The sequence below is a fragment of the Danio aesculapii genome, chromosome 13, assembly GCF_903798145.1.
Source record: "Danio aesculapii chromosome 13, fDanAes4.1, whole genome shotgun sequence".
NCBI lineage: Eukaryota > Metazoa > Chordata > Actinopteri > Cypriniformes > Danionidae > Danio > Danio aesculapii.
In genome coordinates, this window is record NC_079447.1 from 1,928,992 (window position 1) to 1,949,186 (window position 20,195).

The 20,195-nt window shown below is 32.0% G+C and overlaps 1 protein-coding gene across 1 annotated transcript in view; it reads right to left on the reverse strand.

Moving 5' to 3' along the window:
* Positions 1-20,195, reverse strand: part of dntt (deoxynucleotidyltransferase, terminal) — a 245,228-nt gene that overhangs the window by 110,632 nt on the left and 114,401 nt on the right. The window contains exon 9 of the mRNA XM_056471419.1: positions 4,338-4,562. Coding sequence (XP_056327394.1) covers positions 4,338-4,562 — 225 coding nt within the window. The remainder of the gene's footprint in view (positions 1-4,337; positions 4,563-20,195) is intronic.

Genomic DNA, 20,195 nt, shown 5'->3' on the forward strand with positions numbered 1-20,195 from the left:
ATCTCTAGGGAACATCCACACACACTCATACACTACAGTCAATTTAGCCTACCCAATTCACCTGTACTGCATGTCTTTGGACTGTGGGGGAAACCAGAGCACCCAGAGGAATGCGAACGCAGGGAGAACATGCAAACTATTCTGTTCCACAATACTGTATTCAGTACATTTTATTCTACACTAGTCTAATCAAAACAGTTCTACACAATTATGTTCTCCCATAATCTATCCTATACAATTCTATACTATTTCAATACAGTTCTGTTCTAAACTATTTTATGCGATGCAATTCTATACAATTCTAGTCTACAGTATTCTATTTCATATCATTTTTACAATTATATTCTACACTATTCTAAACAATTATATTCTATACTATTCTAAACAATTATATTCTATACTATTCTAAACAATTATATTCTATACTATTCTAAACAATTATATTCTAAACAATTATATTCTACACGATTCTAAACAATTATATTCTATACTATTCTAAACAATTATATTCTATACTATTCTAAACAATTATATTCTACACTATTCTAAACAATTATATTCTATACTATTCTAAACAATTATATTCTAAACAATTATATTCTACACGATTCTAAACAATTATATTCTATACTATTCTAAACAATTATATTCTAAACAATTATATTCTACACTATTCTAAACAATTATATTCTATACTATTCTAAACAATTATATTCTATACTATTCTAAACAATTATATTCTATACTATTCTAAACAATTATATTCTATACTATTCTAAACAATTATATTCTAAACAATTATATTCTACACTATTCTAAACAATTATATTCTATACTATTCTAAACAATTATATTCTACACTATTCTAAACAATTATATTCTATACTATTCTAAACAATTATATTCTATACTATTCTAAACAATTATATTCTAAACAATTATATTCTACACTATTCTAAACAATTATATTCTATACTATTCTAAACAATTATATTCTACACTATTCTAAACAATTATATTCTATACTATTCTAAACAATTATATTCTAAACAATTATATTCTACACTATTCTAAACAATTATATTCTATACTATTCTAAACAATTATATTCTAAACAATTATATTCTATACTATTCTAAACAATTATATTCTATACTATTCTAAACAATTATATTCTAAACAATTATATTCTAAACAATTATATTCTAAACAATTATATTCTACACTATTCCAAACAATTATATTCTACACTATTCTAAACTATTATATTCTACACTATTCTAAACAATTATATTCTAAACAATTATATTCTACACTATTCTAAACAATTATATTCTATACTATTCTAAACAATTATATTCTATACTATTCTAAACTATTATATTCTATACTATTCTAAACAATTATATTCTACACTATTCTAAACTATTATATTCTACACTATTCTAAACAATTATATTCTAAACAATTATATTCTACACTATTCTAAACAATTATATTCTATACTATTCTAAACAATTATATTCTATACTATTCTAAACAATTATATTCTAAACAATTATATTCTACACGATTCTAAACAATTATATTCTACACTATTCTAAACAATTATATTCTATACTATTCTAAACAATTATATTCTAAACAATTATATTCTACACTATTCTAAACAATTATATTCTATACTATTCTAAACAATTATATTCTATACTATTCTAAACAATTATATTCTAAACAATTATATTCTAAACAATTATATTCTAAACAATTATATTCTAAACAATTATATTCTACACTATTCCAAACAATTATATTCTACACTATTCTAAACAATTATATTCTACACTATTCTAAACTATTATATTCTACACTATTCTAAACAATTATATTCTACACTATTCTAAACAATTATATTCTACACTATTCTAAACTATTATATTCTACACTATTCTAAACAATTATATTCTACACTATTCTAAACTATTATATTCTACACTATTCTAAACAATTATATTCTACACTATTCTAAACAATTATATTCTACACTATTCTAAACAATTCTATTTTATACTATTATGTTCTACACTATTTTATACAATTATATTCTACACAACTCTATTTTACACCATTTTATACAATTCCATTTTATACTATTGTAAACAATTCTATTTTACACTATTCTATACTGTTATATTCTAAACTATTCTATACAATTCTATTTTACACAATTCTATACTATTCTATTTTATACTATTATATTCTACACTATTCTATACAATTCTATTTTACACTTTTCTATTTTATACTATTCTATACTATTATATTCTACACTATTCTATTTTATACTATTCTATACTATATTCTACACTATGCTATACAATTATATTCTACACTATTCTATACAATTCTATTTTACACTTTTCTATTTTATACTATTCTATGCTATTATATTCTACACTATTCTATTTTATACTATTCTATACTATATTCTACACTATTCTATACAATTATATTCTACACTATTCTATACAATTTTATTCTACACTATTCTATACAATTCTTTTTATACTATTCTATACTATTATATTCTAAACTATTCTATACAATTTTATTTTACACTATTCTATACAATTCTTTTTATACTATTTTATACTATTATATTCTAAACTATTCTATACAATTCTATTTTACACTATTCTATACAATTCTAATTTTCACTATTCTATACAATTCTATTCTACACTAATCTATACAATTCTATTTTATACTATTCTATACTATTATATTCTACACTCTTCTATACAATTATATTTTACACTATTCTATACTATTATATTCTACACTATTCTATACAATTCTATTCAACACTATTCTTTACACTATTCTATACAATTAGATTCTACACTATTCGAAACAATTTTATTCTACACTATTCTATACAGTTATATTGTACCTTGTTCTATACAATTCTATTTTACACTATTCTATACTATTATATTCCACACTATTCTATACAATTCTATTCTACACTATTCTTTACAATTCTATTTTACACTATTCTATACAATTAGATTCTACACTATTCTAAACAATTTTATTCTACACTATTCTATACAGTTATATTGTACCTTGTTCTATACAATTCTATTTTTACACTATTCTATACTATTATATTCTACACTATTCTATACAATTCTATTCTATACTATTCTCTACACTATTCTATACAATTAGATTCTACACTATTCTAAACAATTTTATTCTACACTATTCTATACAGTTATATTGTACCTTGTTCTATACAATTCTATTTTACACTATTCTATACTATTATATTCCACACTATTCTTTACAATTCTATACAATTTTATTCTACACTATTCTATACAGTTATATTGTACCTTGTTCTATACAATTCTATTTTACACTATTCTATACTATTATATTCGACACTATTCTATACAATTCTATTCTATACTATTCTCTACACTATTCTATACAATTAGATTCTACACTATTCTAAACAATTTTATTCTACACTATTCTATACAGTTATATTGTACCTTGTTCTATACAATTCTATTTTACACTATTCTACACAATTCTATTCTACACTATTCTTTACAATTCTATTTTACACTATTCTATACAATTATATTCTAAACTATTCTATACAGTTATATTGTACCTTGTTCTATACAATTCTATACAATTATATTGTAAACTATTATATACAGTTATATTCTGCCTTGTTCTATCCAATTCTATTTTACACTATTCTATTAAATACAGTTATACACAATTTTAGTGCGAGTCTGAAGCTGTTTGAGTAGGGCAGCAGTGTGTTTGTACCATAGATCCAGGTCATCCCACCAAAGAGCATGGAGTGTCCAGCAGTGAAGTCACCAGATCCACCTGCACCAAATTCTATACCATGCTAAACAATTACTCTCTACGCAATTCCTTGGTAGACACTTCTATACCAATATACACTACAGTACACTATATTATATAATTCTATACTATTACATTAAATTATATAAAACTTTTTTCAATACTTTTCAACACAATCATTCTAAAAATATTTAGCATAATTCTATACTACTCTATTTTTTTATATTTTATATTCTGCATAATTCTATTCTATACCACTCCATTATATTTTATGCAATTCTACACATCTATAGTAAATGCTATTACATGAGAAATTGTCTTACATATACACAATTCTATTCAATTATACACAAATCTAATTGATGTTCAGTGCAATACTATTTAATCTGCACAATTCTATTCAGTTCTACTCTGTTCTTTACTATTCTTTATGATTATATTACCGTGGATCCAGTCCATCCCAGCAGAGCGTATGGGAATCTCTCCAGCGGTGGAGCCACCAGATCCACCCGCACCGCCCTCCAGTCACGTCCAGCCCTGCTCTCCTGCGTCTGCAGCTTCACCAACAGGAAACACTTGCTGAAACGGTCCATGGCCTCGAAGCGGTGGTTGGGGAGCTGCCGCAGGTCGAAGGTGGACTCCTGGAAGTCTGAATACAGCAGGACGTTCTGAACAAAGACAGAAAATACACAACCATAGTCAAACTATAAATATCTATTTAGTTTTTAAATGACATGAAGTATAATACTGTTCTTAACAATAAGGTGTTATTTACTGAACAATAAAATAAAAAATAAATAAAATAGTTAATTTTGCTGTGGTGACCCCTGATAAATCATAGACTAAGCCGAAGGAAAATAAAAATTAAAAAAATAATAATAAAATAATAAAATAAAATAAAACATAATAAAATAAAATAAAACAAAACAAAAACAAAATTAAAATTAAAATATAAAAAATAAAATAAAATATAAAAAAAATAAAAATAAAATAGTTAATTTTGCTGTGATGACCCGTGATAAATCATAGACTAAGACGAAAGAAAATGATAAAAATAAAATAAAATAAAAATTTTAATGAAATAAAATAGGTGATGGTGGCGCAGTAGGTAGTGCTGTCGCCTCACAGCAAAAAGGTCGTTGGTTCGAGCCTCGGCTGGGTCAGTTGGCATTGCTGTGTGGAGTTTGCATGTTCTCCCCACGTTCGCATGGGTTTCCTCCGGGTGCTCCGGTTTCCCCCACAGTCCAAAGACATGCTGTATAGGTGAATTGGGTAAGCTAAAATTGTCCGCAGTGCATGTGTGTGAATGAGAGTGTATTGGTGTTTCCAAGAGATGCGTTGCAGCTGGAAGGGCATCCGCTGTGTAAAACATATGCTGGATAAGTTGGCGGTTTACCCCAGATTAAATAAGGGACTAAGTTAAAAAAGAAAATTAAATTAAATTTCATTTACCTGTGGAGTAGTGCCTGATTTATCAGGGGTCACCACAGCAGAATGAACCAACATGAAATATATTATTTTATTCTAATTTAAAAATAACTATTAAATTTACTGCTATTAACATGCAGTAGAAAGGAAAGAAATAAAGGATTTCAAATAAACTGCAGAAACAACATACAGAAACTCAATGTGGTGTCCACTTAATATACATAAATCCACATGGTCACTTAGTATTTTATTAAAAGATTGAAACAAACAACAACAAAAAACATCACCTTGACTTTTGACAAGCTTGACAGTTTCAGTAATTAAAAATGTAAAATATATCAAATAAAAAAATAAAGAAATACACCTGCCATGCAACATGAAGCTGACAATAAATTCATTAATTACTGGAGGGCTACAGCCATTCAACATTTAGTTCCAACTCTGCTTCAACACATACCTGTAGGTTTCAAACAAGCCTAAAGGACTCAGATAGTTTGAGTAGGTGTGTCTAATTAGGCTTAAAACTAAACTGCGGCTCTCCAGGAACTGAGTTTGACACCTGTGAATAAGCATGTAGTTTTATATTGCATTTTTCTGTATCATCAAGAAAATGAGAAAGTAGAATAAAAATATCTGTTTATACTCGCGCCAGATTGGTGGACCAGACTTCTTGATCTGCTTCATGGATGCAATAGATCTTGATACATTGACAGTCAAGGTGATGTACAGGAGAGGAGGAACCGCTTTGCAATATTTCTGTATGATTGTGGCTCTAGAGGGGTTTAGTCAATATTGGCCGTTTTTTAATTTTCACTGTTTTATAATGTCCAGGGTTTGTAGATGCTTTGGAAAATGCTTAATTTCACATTATAAAATGTTTTAAAATGTTCATTTTAATACATCTAGTGTGGTTTATTGTTTTAATTACATTTAGTCTATTTAGATCGAGCAGTACTGAATCATTTTTCTAGAATTTCTCTATTTACTAAGGCTGCAAATATGGAGAAAAAAAATCTATATTATTACAATTAAAAATATATTTTATTCTATGTGAATATATTGCAAAATGTAATTAATATCTGTGATGTAAAGCTCAATTTAACCTGAGACTTAATTCAAAAAAAGTGCAACAAGTACTGGCAAAACTGGACTGAGTATGTCATTGTAAACAATATGTGATATTGCGCTTCAAATGTATTGTGACTTGATTTTGTAACCCCTATAACAACTGCTTTGTTCCTTATTTGTTTTTTCTTCCTCTTCTGTGCTATTTTTTTATAAATACAGTCAAATATAACAATCAACAAACATTTCTGATTATGAACATTTATATTAATCATGCAAAATAAAAACAACAGTTTCCCCATTCAGTCAGACATTCATAAACAGCAAAACTGCCCCACTGAAAACTCCATCTGTTTCCATCTCCCTGCATTTGTTTCCACATACACGACACAAAAATAGATCTGCATAATTTTAGTTCAATTTGTCTTTGTTTTTCTCTCACACTTCATGTAAAGCCGAAGCAAACAAATAACAGCCTGTGTAGAGTTTAACAGCACAGCGCTCGCTGAAGCCTGCTGTAATAATGTGCACCTTGAATAAGAGTTTGCTTGATTTAACAAATGATTAAGCGTCTGCCAGAAAGACGTCTTTATTTGCCAGCAGGCGAAACGCTAAACAAAAGCGGTGTGATTGCAGAAGTCATTGTGAAGTCTGCTAATACTCCCGTTCCTCACTGGAGCAAAGAAAACCGCTTGGCGTTCTGTTAAGAATAGAGAACCTGAAATACAATTCTGGCTAAATTATAAGTCTGCATCTCCACGCAGCGGGACGTCTCTCTCCATCTGTGCTAAACGGTTCCACTTCGCAAGAAACACAATCAATTCAGGACTGTTCCTCTGTACTGTCGCAATAAATACAGCCAAGGCTTATATCAAAAATAAAAATAAAGGAGGAAAAGAATGGATGGATGGAGACAGAGGAGTGGAGGAATTGCTGTTATTTATAGTAAGACTTTTAATTTGTTCTTTTTCCACTTGAATTAGATTTTAAGGTTTGATTTTATCTCAGAAAAGCAAGCTTCTTATTCATCTGAGAGATATTGTCTAATCTAAAGTGGAATGAAAAATGTCAATTCCATACGCAGTTCTATTCTACTCAAGTCAGGGGCGTAGCGGACATTTTAAGTGTGTGTGTGTTGGGGGGGGGGGGGCTGTATGAGATCATACGTTCATATAATTATTAATCACCCGTTTCTAAATGGTCTGTCTCTAAAAGTGAGGGGGACGTACCCCCCCCCCCCATCCTCCCCCCAGTTGCTACGCCCCTGACTCAAGTATTTGTAATTATTTTTAATACAGTGACATACACACACACACACACACACACACACACACACACACACACACACACACAGCAATTCTATCCTATGCAATTACATTCTATACAATTCTACAAAATTTTGCAATACTATTTTGTGCAATTCTATACAATTCCATTCAACAATTCTATTATATAATATTCTGCACAATTCTATTCAATATTATATACATTTCTAGAGTATTGTATGTTCTGCTATTTTACACATTTACAGTAAATGCCATTACATAAAGTTCTCTTCTACACACAAATGTATTCAATTAAACATTATTCTAATTGATTCTACAAGATTCTATTATTTGCAATACTACTTAAACATTTCTATAACAGTTCTATTCAACAATTATATTCAACACAATTCTATTTTGCACTAGTATTACATCTGTAATTCTATACTATTCTATACATATTTTTTCCACTTCTATTTGATTTTAAGGTTTGATTTTATTCGGAGTTCTTCTGAAATAAGTTCTGGGATTCTAATAAAAAAATCTAAATACTCTAAATTCTTAAAAGTTCATTGAATATGCAATTCCATTCTACACAATCATATTTAATACAATTCTATAAAGCTCTATTCTATCCTATACCATTACATCATAGGCAAGTCTATTCTATACAATTCTACAAAAATTATGTAATACTATTGTGTTATTCTATATAATTCCATTCAACCCATCTCTATATTGAACTATTTTATATATTTCTATGCTATTCTATACACTTGTATTCTATAAAACAAAATAAATAAATAAATAAAAATATATATTTTATATATATTTTTTTTTCTCAATATTTCACTACTATTCTACACAATTCTATTCAATAATATTCTACATAATTCATTCTGTACTTCTCTATTCATTTCTACACTATTATATTTTATGCAATTTATCACAACTATATATCTACTTATATACTATGCTAAGCAATTCTATTGATCAATTCTATTCTACACAAGTCTATTCTAAGCTATTCTATTCAACCCAATTCGATACAAATTCTGTTCAATATTATTCAGCACAATTCTATTCTATAATTCTATTCATTTTCCTTCAGCTTAATCCTTTATTTATCAGAGGTCGCTACAGTGGAATGAACCACCAACTATTCCAGCATATGTTTTACATAGCGGATGCCCTTCCAGCTGCAACTTGGCACTGGGAAACACCCATACATACTGTACTCATTTACACAAACACATACACTACGGATACACTATGGCCAATTTAGTTAATCAATTCTCCTATAGCGCAGGTGTTTGGACTGTGGGGGAAACCGGAGCACCCGGAGGAAACCCACACCAACACGGGGAGAACATGCAAACTCCACACAGAAATGTCAACTGACCCCGCCGGGGCTCGAACCAGCAACGTTCTTGCTGTGAGGCCACAGTGCCACCATGCTGCCCTCTATTCTATAATAGTCTGCATAATTTTATTCCATAAAATTCGATTATGCAATTGCTGTTTGTTATAGATTGTCTGTACAGTGTTTATTCAACTAAAAATAGATAAAATCATTACAAATTGCTTTAAATATATCAGAAGACGTTAAACTGACCAAAACTAACTAAATTACAGTGATAAAATATATAAAAATAAAACCCATTATCAATATGAAATGAATACTTTATCTCTTTGAAACTGGCAGCACGGTCACCTCACAGCAAGAAGGTCACTGGTTCAAGTCCGGGCTGGATCAGTTGGCATTTCTGTGTGGAGTTTGCATGTTCTCCCCGTGTTGGTGTGGGTTTCCTCAGGGTGCTCCGATTTCCCCCACAGTCCAAACACATGCGCTATAGGAGAAGTGATGAACTAAATTGTGCGTAGTGTATGAGTGTGCGTAAATGAGTGTGTATGGGTGTTTCCCAGTACTGGGTTGCTGCTAGAAGGGCGTCTGCTGTGTAAAACATATGCTGGACAAGTTGGCGGTTCATTTCTCTGTGGTGACCTCTAATAAATAAAGGGACAAAGGAAAATGAATGAATGAACTGAAATAAGCTAAATATTAAAAGTGAAAGAGAAAATAAAAACACAATTCAAAATATGAATATATCAGCTGAGATCTATCATACCACGTGAAATCTCAGCAGAAAAGCAATAGTATAGAGTACAGTTGAATACAACTCTATTGAATAGAACTGTATAGAATTGCATTGCATAGAAAACTGTAGAACATGGTGTCATATCTTAACATCTGAAAAATTATAACACAAAGGAGGAACTGTGCAGACAAAGACGGAGAAAAATAATGCTAATGGGGAAGTGAAATAATTTGTAGAATTAAACAGAAGTGCAATGAAAAGGAGGAGGGAAGACATAGAAAAATAGTGTGTGAGAATTGATTTGGCTCTGATTGTCCAGAGTCTGATGGGGCAGAACGAACATCATTTACACAGCAAACTGTCAGTTTAATTGCAGCAGCCTTAATAATTGTTGCGCTACAATACAGACGTGTTCAAGATAAATCTGAAGCGCTGCTGGTCTAAAAGAGCAACGGCTGCCAGAGGCTTGCAGACCCAGATTCCACTCCATCCGTTAAATGCAGACACATTACTGTAGATACAGTTGAATTCAATACATGCTCACTGGCCACTTTATTAGGTACACCTTAGTAGTACCGGGTTGGACCCGTTTTTGCCTTCAGAACTGCCTTAATCCTTCGTGGCGTAGATTCAACAAGGTACTGGAAATATTCCTCAGAGATTTTGCTCCATATTGACATGATGGCATCACGCAGTTGCTGCAGGATTTTCGGCTGCACATCCATGATGCCAATCTCCCGTTACACCACATCCCAAAAGTGCTCTATTGGATTGAGTTCTGGTGACTGTGGAGGCCATTTGAGTACAGTGAACTTATTGTCATGTTCAAGAAACCAGTCTGAGATGATTCACGCTTTATGTCATGGTGCGTTATCCTGCTGGAAGTAGCCATCAGAAGATGGAGACACTGTGGTCATAAAGGGATGGACATGGTCAGCAACAATACTCAGGTAGGCTGTGGTGTTGACACCATGCTCAATTGGTACTAATGGACCCAAAGTGTGCCAAGAAAATCTCCCCCACACCATTACACCACCACCACCAGCCTGAACCGCTGATACAAGGCAGGATGGATCCATGCTTTCATGTTGTTGAGGTCAAATTCTGAGCCGAGCATCCGAATGTGGCAGCAGAAATGGAGACTCATCAGACCAGGCAACGTTTCTCCAATCTTCTATTGTCCAGTTTTGGTGAGCCTGTGTGAATTGTAGCCTCAGTTTCCTGTTCTTAGCTGACAGGAGCGGCACCCGGTGTGGTCTTCTGCTGCTGTAGCCCATCTGCCTCAAGGTTGGACGTGTTGTGTGTTCAGAGATGCTCTTCTGCAGACCTCGGTTGTAACGAGTGCTTATTTGAGTTACTGTTGCCTTTCTATCCGCTGGAACCAGTCTGGCCATTCTCCTCTGACCTCTGGCATCAACAAGGCATTTGCGCCCACAGAACTGCCGCTCACTGGATATTATCTCTCTCAGACCATTCTCTGTAAACCCTAGAGATGGTTGTGCGTGAAAATCCCAGTAGATCAGCAGTTACTGAAATACAGCACCAAGAATCATGCAACATTCAAAGTCACTTAAATCACCTTTAAACAGGTGTACCTAATAAAGTGGCCGGTGACTATAATATTATACACAATTCTATATAGTTATTTTAAAAATTTAAATCATCTAAAGCATGTATTCCCCTAATATTTTAGAGTTTCATGCGTCTGATTTTTTTGGGGAAAATCATAATTATTTACATTATAAATAAAATATTAAAAAAAAACTGTTTTCTCAATAGATCAGTGTTTCTCAACCATGTTCCTGGAGGACCACCAGCACTGCATGTTTTGGACGTCTCCTTTGTCACAGCCATTTCAGGTCTTCAGGTCTTTCAGTCTCTGCTAATGAGCTGATGATCTGAATCAGGTGTGTTTGGTTAGGGAGACATGCAAAATGTGCAGAGCTGGTGGTCCTTCAGGAATGTGGTTGAGAAACACTGCTATAGATGATACATGCAGTGCTGAGCTGTTGTTCCCTCATGGCGATTTAATAATTAAATGTATTTTCCTCTTGTTTTATGGTTGAACAAATACATGAATGCTTATGTTTGTTTAACTGACTATATTCTGATCTCTTACCTCTTCAAGATCAAACGAGTCATAAAATAAAAATGGTTTACAAGATTCTCTGTATTTTCACAGCAACACACAAGACCTGAAGCAAATAATGCCATTAGTTTTCAGATAAATCATTTAGGCTGCAATATGTATTCATATTTTTAAAGCACTTGCAAAATCCTGGAGGGACTGCATTACACTACCAGTGATGTTAAAGGAGGGAAACTCATGAAATTGAAGATAAAGTCACACCAGCCTTTCAGCAGAAGTTTCAAGCTGGCTTAAGTATATTCCATGCATGCGGTCAATTGACGGAAACAGAGGAGAGAAAACCAGGCTGCAGTTTAACCAGCACTTTCATGCTTCTGCTTCAAAACAAAGCGCTCATCTCAGAAGCACTTTAGCAATAGAATCCCTGTCAGTGTGAATACGCTGCGAGCACACACTCAAAACAATGTGCTTCAACATCTCCAGCTAAGCACATGTTTTAAGTGCACATCAAAAGCATGCAAATTACAGCACAGTTTGAGTGTGTAGAAAAGGTTTGGTGACAGTGAACAGATTCCCTAGGCCTTGCAGCTATTTGACACAATTCTATTGGATACAAACCTATTCTACTCTATAAAATTCAATTCGACAATAGTCTACACAATGTGATTATACAGCGTTCTATTATATGCAGGTTATATTCTATGCAACTATATAAAAATCGATTCAGTTTTATTCGATTCAGCTTTATTCTGTTTACTTGCATTCAATATTACTCTATTCAGCACTATTCTATACAGTTCTATCCACTTATGATCTATACAATTCTATTAAACTATTTCTTACAACCTCATCAGCTACGCTAATTATTTTCTTTATTCTCCATTTCCACCTGGGGATACTCTTCCCGAGGCCCTCAGACTATGCAGAGTCACTGATTCGATCCAAGACCAACGACGAGATGATCCCAAGGTTTCCATATGCTGGACCAGGCCGTATCCTGAACAACTACTGCGATGGTCATGGAAGAGTGGAGAACATGAGACTGTTTCCTATGACGCTCCAGAGACAGACGAGTCTTCGCTGAGGCCAGCTTCCAGCCTCCGCCACTGAGACTGCAGCTCTGCACAAGACGTTTGGCCAGCGGAGAAATTAAAATGGTCGTGCCCTACTGAGCCTGGTTTCTCTCAAGGTTTTTTTTCTTCACTTCCGCCTTTAGTGAAGTTTTTTTTCCCTCTCCGCTGTCGCCACTGGCTTGCATGGTTCAGGATCTGTAGAGCTGCGCATCGTTGGATTTGCTCTTCAATATTTGGACTCTCAGTAGTGATTATTAAACCACACTGAGCTCAACTGAACTGAACTTAAACACTACAAACTGAACTACACTGTTCCTATTTACTATGACCTTTTATGTGAAGCTGCTTTGACACAATCTACATTGTATAAGCGCTATACAAATAAAGGTGAATTGAATTGAATTGAATTTGATTTTGATCAATTCTATTTTACACAATCCAATTCTAATCTACTTAGTTCTATACCGTACTATTCTATCCAACACAACATTATCCAATATCCTATGCAGTTCTATTTACTTCTATTCTGTACAATTCTATTTCATTTTATTGTATGCAAGTCTATTTAATTTTTTGTGAAGGGTTGCTTCGTTTGATACAACTCTATTTGATACAAATCAATTCTACTTTATTTCATATTATTCTACACAAAATTATCCAATACAGCTCTATTACATACAAACTCTATTCTGTACAATTATATACAATCATGTTCTATTCAGCACTATTCTAAACCACCCTACCCACTTATTATATTCAATTCCATTCTGTACAATTCTATCCAATCTTATTCTATGCAATTCTATTCTATTCCTTAGTTAAGATAAACAAATTGCTTGGCCTTGCAGCTGTTCAACAGAACTATAATTTGATAAAAATGTATGCTTTATATAATTTATTCTATATTATTCTACACAAAATGATCCAATAGTTCTATTTTACACAAACTATATTGTGTGCAATTAAATCCAATCACATTCTATTCAGCTCTATTTTATATAACCCTGCCCACATTCTATTTAACTCTATAACTTTCATAAAACCCTATTTGATTTACTTCAGTTATTTTTATACAATATAATTGTAATCTACTCAGTTCCATTCTGTACTATTCTATTCTATCTAACACTATCCTATACAATTCTATTCACTTCTTTTCTGTACAATTCTATTCAATCTCATTATATGCAAATCTATTTTATTCTTTTGTGAAGATGAATAGATTGCTTGGCCCTGCAACTGTTTGATACAACTCTATTTGATACAAGTCTATTCTACTATATAGAATTATATTCAATATTATTCTACACAATACAAGACAATCACATTCTATTCAGCACTATTCTATACAACCCTGCCCACTTATATTCAATACAATTCTATTAAATTATATTTGATACAACCCTGTTCTATTCTATTCAGTTCAATTCTATAAATTTATAGTAGATATTTATATATCCAATTACATTTAATCATATTCTTCACAGTTCTATTTAAATGTATTCTATACAATTCTATTCAACACTATTCTATTTGCACATTACATGCATGCAAATTACCGCACAGATGTAGACTCAATGCTCAGAAGAGATTTTGTAAACATATTCCCTGGCCTTGCAGCTATTTGAATAATTCTATTGGTCACAAATCTATTCTACTCTATAGAATTCAACTCCATATTATTCTACACAACATGACTATAAAGAGTTCTATTATACTTATACATACATTCAATATTATTCTAATCAGCACTATTCTATGCAATCATATCAACTTACAGTATATTCTATACAATTCTATTCAATTATTTCTTACAACCCTATTTGATTTTGTTCAATTGTATTTTATACAATTTAGTTCTAATCTACTCAGTTCTATTCCATCCAAACACTATCCTCTGTAATTCTATTTGCATCTCAATTCTATACTTTTGTGAAGATTTGCTTTGTTCGATACAACTCTATTTGATATAAATCTATTCTACTTTATATAATTCTATATTAATTTACACAAAACGATCCAATACAGTTCTATTATACACAAACTCTATTTTGTACAAATAAATCCAATCACGTTCTATTTAGCACTATTCTACACAACCTTGCCCATATTCTATACAAGTCTATTCAACTCTTTTTTTTTTTAAATACAACCCCATTTGATTAAATTCAACAGTTTTTTAAAAAAAAATTGAATTCTACTCAGTTCTATTCTATACTATTCTATCCAACACGATCCTATGCAATTCTATTTACTTCTATTCTGTAAAACTCTATTCAATCTTATTCTATGGAATTATATTCTATTCTTTTGAGAAGATGAATAGATTGCTTGGCATTGCAGCTGTTCTACACAACTCTATTCTCTAGTCTATTCTACTCTATAAAATTCTATTCTATATTATTCTACACAATACAGTCACGTTCTATTCAGCACTATACATTTATATTCTATACTATTCTATCCAATACTATTCTATTTATATTATGTACAATTCTATTCAGCATTATTCTAAGTGCACATCTAAAGCATGCAAATTACAGCACAGTTTTAGAGTCATCGTGTCCAGAAGAGGTTTTGTGATGGTGAGCAGATTCCCTGGCCTTGCAGGTGTGATACAAAAAGCTCTTTTGCATAGAATTACAGGAAACACTGAGATAAAGCTCACCGTGGCGCTCCACATCAGTGCACACACAAAACAAACCATTATTTCATCAGAAAACATCTCAACAGGCTTTAATGCATTGCATTCGTCTGATTAAAACTGAATTAAGAGGCATTTCGATCTGCATTCCCTTGCTAATATAATTCACGCTAGTCAAGTAGTCAATGTAGTCTGAACACCTCTGTGCATTCATATGGGCTGAATTTAGGGAAATCCTGACAACATAAATACTGTTTTCAAGCTTTTAAATGCTTTCAATCAGTGATCAGATGCACTTATTATAGGCTGAGCAATTAAGAGTAAAAATCACTTGCAATAAAGTGTAATGTTCAGAGCCATTCTGCTGCATTTAAAGACTTCATTTACCCTGTGAGATGAAATCAGAGTGCTAAAGAATTCAGATGAGAAAAAATCTATTCTATTCAATATTACGCCACACAATTCTATTCTATACAACACCATTCTATATAATTCTATTCTATACTAGTCTATGCAATTTTACACAATACAGTTCTACGTTATTTTCTTTGATATTACATTCTACACAACTGTAGTCTATGCTATTGTATTCTACACAATTCTTTTCAACCCTATACTATTCTATTAAACCCAATTCTATTTTATACTGCTCATTACAATTGTGTACTATTATATAAAAATTCTATTCAATACAATTCAACATTCATTTTCATTTTCATTACAGTTCTTTACAATTCTATTCTGATCCATACAATTTTACACAATTATATTCTACCATTATTTTCTTTAATATTCTATTCTACACTATTGTAGTCTATGTGATTGCTTTCTACACATTTATACATTACACAAATACAGTCTTTATTATTCCACACAATTCTATTCAACCCTATACTACTCTATTAAACAATTCTATTCTGCTCAATACAATTGTGTACTGTTATATACAATTCTATTCAATACAATTCAGTTCAACAATTATTTTTAATCATTTTCAACAGTTCTGTACAATTATATTCTATACTGTCAAGCAATTTTGTACATTCTATTTTACACTTTTTTTCTTTAATATTTTATTCTACAAAATAGTTTTCTATACAAATTCTATATAGATTCTAAACAACTGCACAAAATTCTTTTCAACTCCATACTTTTCTATTGAACACAATTCTATTTTGTACTGCTCAATACAATTGTGTACTATCATATACAATTCTATTCAATACAATTCAACAATTCTTTTAAATAAATTTATCACAGTTCTGTACATTTCTATATGATTCCAAACAGTTTTACACAATTCTATTCTACACCATTATATTTTTTAATATTCTATTCCACACACCTGTAGTCTATACAATTCTATTCAACCCTATACTATTCTATTAAAAACTGCTCTGTACAAGTGTACTATTATATGCAATTCTATTCAACACTATACTATTCTACTAAACAACTCCTCTAAACAATTTTGTTCTATTATATACACAATTCTATTTAATACAATTCAACAATTCTTTTCAAAATAATTTATCACAGTTCTATACTGTTCCATACATTTTACACAATTATATTCTACACCATTTTCTTTAATATTCTATTCTACACAATGGTATATGCAATTGTATTCTATTCAAATATTGTCTATACTATTCCCTACAATTCTATTCAGCCCTTTACTATTCTATTCCACACAACTCTATTCATCCTAAACTATTCTATTATACTCTAGAAAATTGTGTACTATTGTATACAATTATATTCAATACAATTCAACAATTCCTTTTTAACAGATTTTTACAATTCTATTCTATTCAATGCAATTCAACACAATTATATGGTATTCTATAGATGAACTCACATTTGAAAGCTAATAAACAACTGGACAAAATACTGTTACATTATTAATAATATTTATAATTTACTTTTCAAGTTGTTACAATTTTAGTAATTGTGTCATGTTAATTATATTAAGTTTTGTGTCTGTATGCTTGTTTGTTAAAATTTGTATTTTACTAAAAGGTAATGAGAACTATTTCTTGTTTAATATATATATATATATATATATATATATATATATATATATATATATATATATATATATATATATATATATATATATATATATATATAAATTTTAAGATTATAATTTCAATCAAAAGTAGATATGGTATTAGTTTTAAAGAAATTGAGTTTTTGTTTATCATTGTTTCACACAAAAAATGTTAGATTACAGAATTTAAATGACCCAAACATGGATTCATGCATATTTTTTTAGTACTTTATTTTAAAGTGTCCTTTAGCTGCACATGCTCCATGTACTGTACATTCTAAAGCATTTACAAAAATATTTAAGCATGCATCTAACCCACATTCTAACCCTAACTCCTTTGGCTTAGTCTCTATTTCAGAGGTCGCCATGGTGGAGTGAACCACCAACTATTCCAGCATATGGTTTACGCAGCGGATGCTCTTTCATCTGCAACCCAGTTTTGGGAAAAATCCATACACTATGGCCATTTAGTTCATCACTTCCCCTGTAGCGCATGTGTTTGGACTGTGGGGGAAACCGGAGCACCCGGAGGAAACCCACGCCAACAAAGGGAGAACATGCAAACTCCACACAGAAACACCAACTGACCCAGCCGGGAATCAAACCAGCGACCTTCTTGTCTGTGAGGCTACAGTAATAACCACCGAGCCAACCTGAGCTTAACCCAAATTATACCCATAAAATAAAGTGAAACCTATTTTATCAGCAATAATCCATGCTAAAACCACAGCCACGACATCAGCTATATTTTCATAATCCAAACAGCCACATGCACATAAACAGTGCCAGCAGACATGCATGTTTTTGTGAGCGCTATCTGATGCTTCAGCGTTTTTCGGCATTTGATGTTTTTTTTTTGCTGGCTCTTTGAAGGCCAGGACAAACAGCTGACGCCTGGCTGATGCAACGTCACCCAGCACAGATTAGCTTGTGTTTGCACAGCATGAATAAACTGAGATGCCTTTGATTCTGCTGCAACTGTTGAATGTGATTGCAGAAATTGCTGTGCAGCGATAGATCACAGCATACAGTGATTTTAATTAACTAATTTCTAACAACTGATTTATTTTCTCTTTGATCATGATGACAGTACATAATATTAGACTAGATATTCTTCAAGACACTAGTATTCAGCTTAAAGTGACATTTAAAGGCTTAACTAGGTTAATTAGGGTAAAGTTAGGGTAATTAGGCAAGTCATTGTATAACAGTGGTTTGTTCTGGAGACAATCCTAAACAAATATAGCTTAAGGGGGCTAATAATATTGACCATAAAATGGCTTTAAAACTATTAAAACTGCTTTTATTCTAGCCGGAATAAAACAAATAAGACTTTCTCCAGAAGAAAAAATATTATATCAGATCCTGAAGCTGTTAAACATCATTTGTCTCAAGTCTAGGTGTTTAGTAAAGCATATGGAATTATTCATTCATTAATTATCCTTCGACAATATATATTTATCAGAGGTCGCCACATCGGAATGAACCGCCAACTTCTCCAGCATATGTTTTACGCAGCAATTGCCCTTCCAGCCAATTTAGTTCATCAATTCCCCTATAGCGCATGTGTTTGGACTGTGGGTGAATCCGGAGCACCTGGAGCAAACCCACGCCAACACGGGGAGAACATGCAAACTCCACACAGAAACACCAACTGGCCCAGCCAGGACTCCAAGCAGCAACCTTCTTGCTGTGAAGCCACCATGCCACTGTATGTAATTTTTTTTTTATAAAATATTCTGATGAAGTAAATACTGGCAACGCAGTTGTGCAGCGCTGTTGCCTCACAGCAAGAAGATTCAGCCTCAGTCCAGTTCCAATAATTGTGGAGCCAACATCACTACTTGCTATACACTTTTATACACATATACACTTAACAACACACTTTACATGCCAATTTGCACATAACAGCTGCACATATAACGTTGTATATAGTAATAAACACGTACATAAACTTGTCAATCTGTATATTTGCACTCACTACTTCAATTTTTTTAAATATATTTATCATCTGATTTTTGTCCTGTCTCTGTTATCCTGTAGCACTGTAGAAGCTCTGTCACCAAAACAAATTCCTCGTATGTGTGAACATACCTGGCAATAAAGCTCTTTCTGATTCTGAGTTTCCCCCACAAACCCAAAAGACATGTGGTATAGATGAATTGGGTGTGCTAAAATTGACTACAGTGTATGTGTGTGAATGTGTGTGCATGGTTGTTTCTCAGTGATGGGTTGCAGCTGGAAAGGCATCTACTGCGTAAAACATATGCTGTGGCAACCCCAGATTAATAAAGGGACTAAGCCGAAAAGAAAGTAAATGAATCCTACAGAAACAAGTGTATTATATTGTTCAAAGGGGGGGGGGGGGGGGGGGAGAGATAAAATAGTAATAATTCACAAGACCGTGATATTTTTATCCAAGGTTATCATACCGTCAGAATCTTATACCGGCCCACGCCTAATTTGGAATACCGTTTCCGGGTCCAAGCCACTACTCATTTGACTTAAGATACTTATTAGTCCTATAAGATACTTCTTTTTAGTCCTATCACACGTTAAAGTGGATCTTGCATAAAATTCTGGTA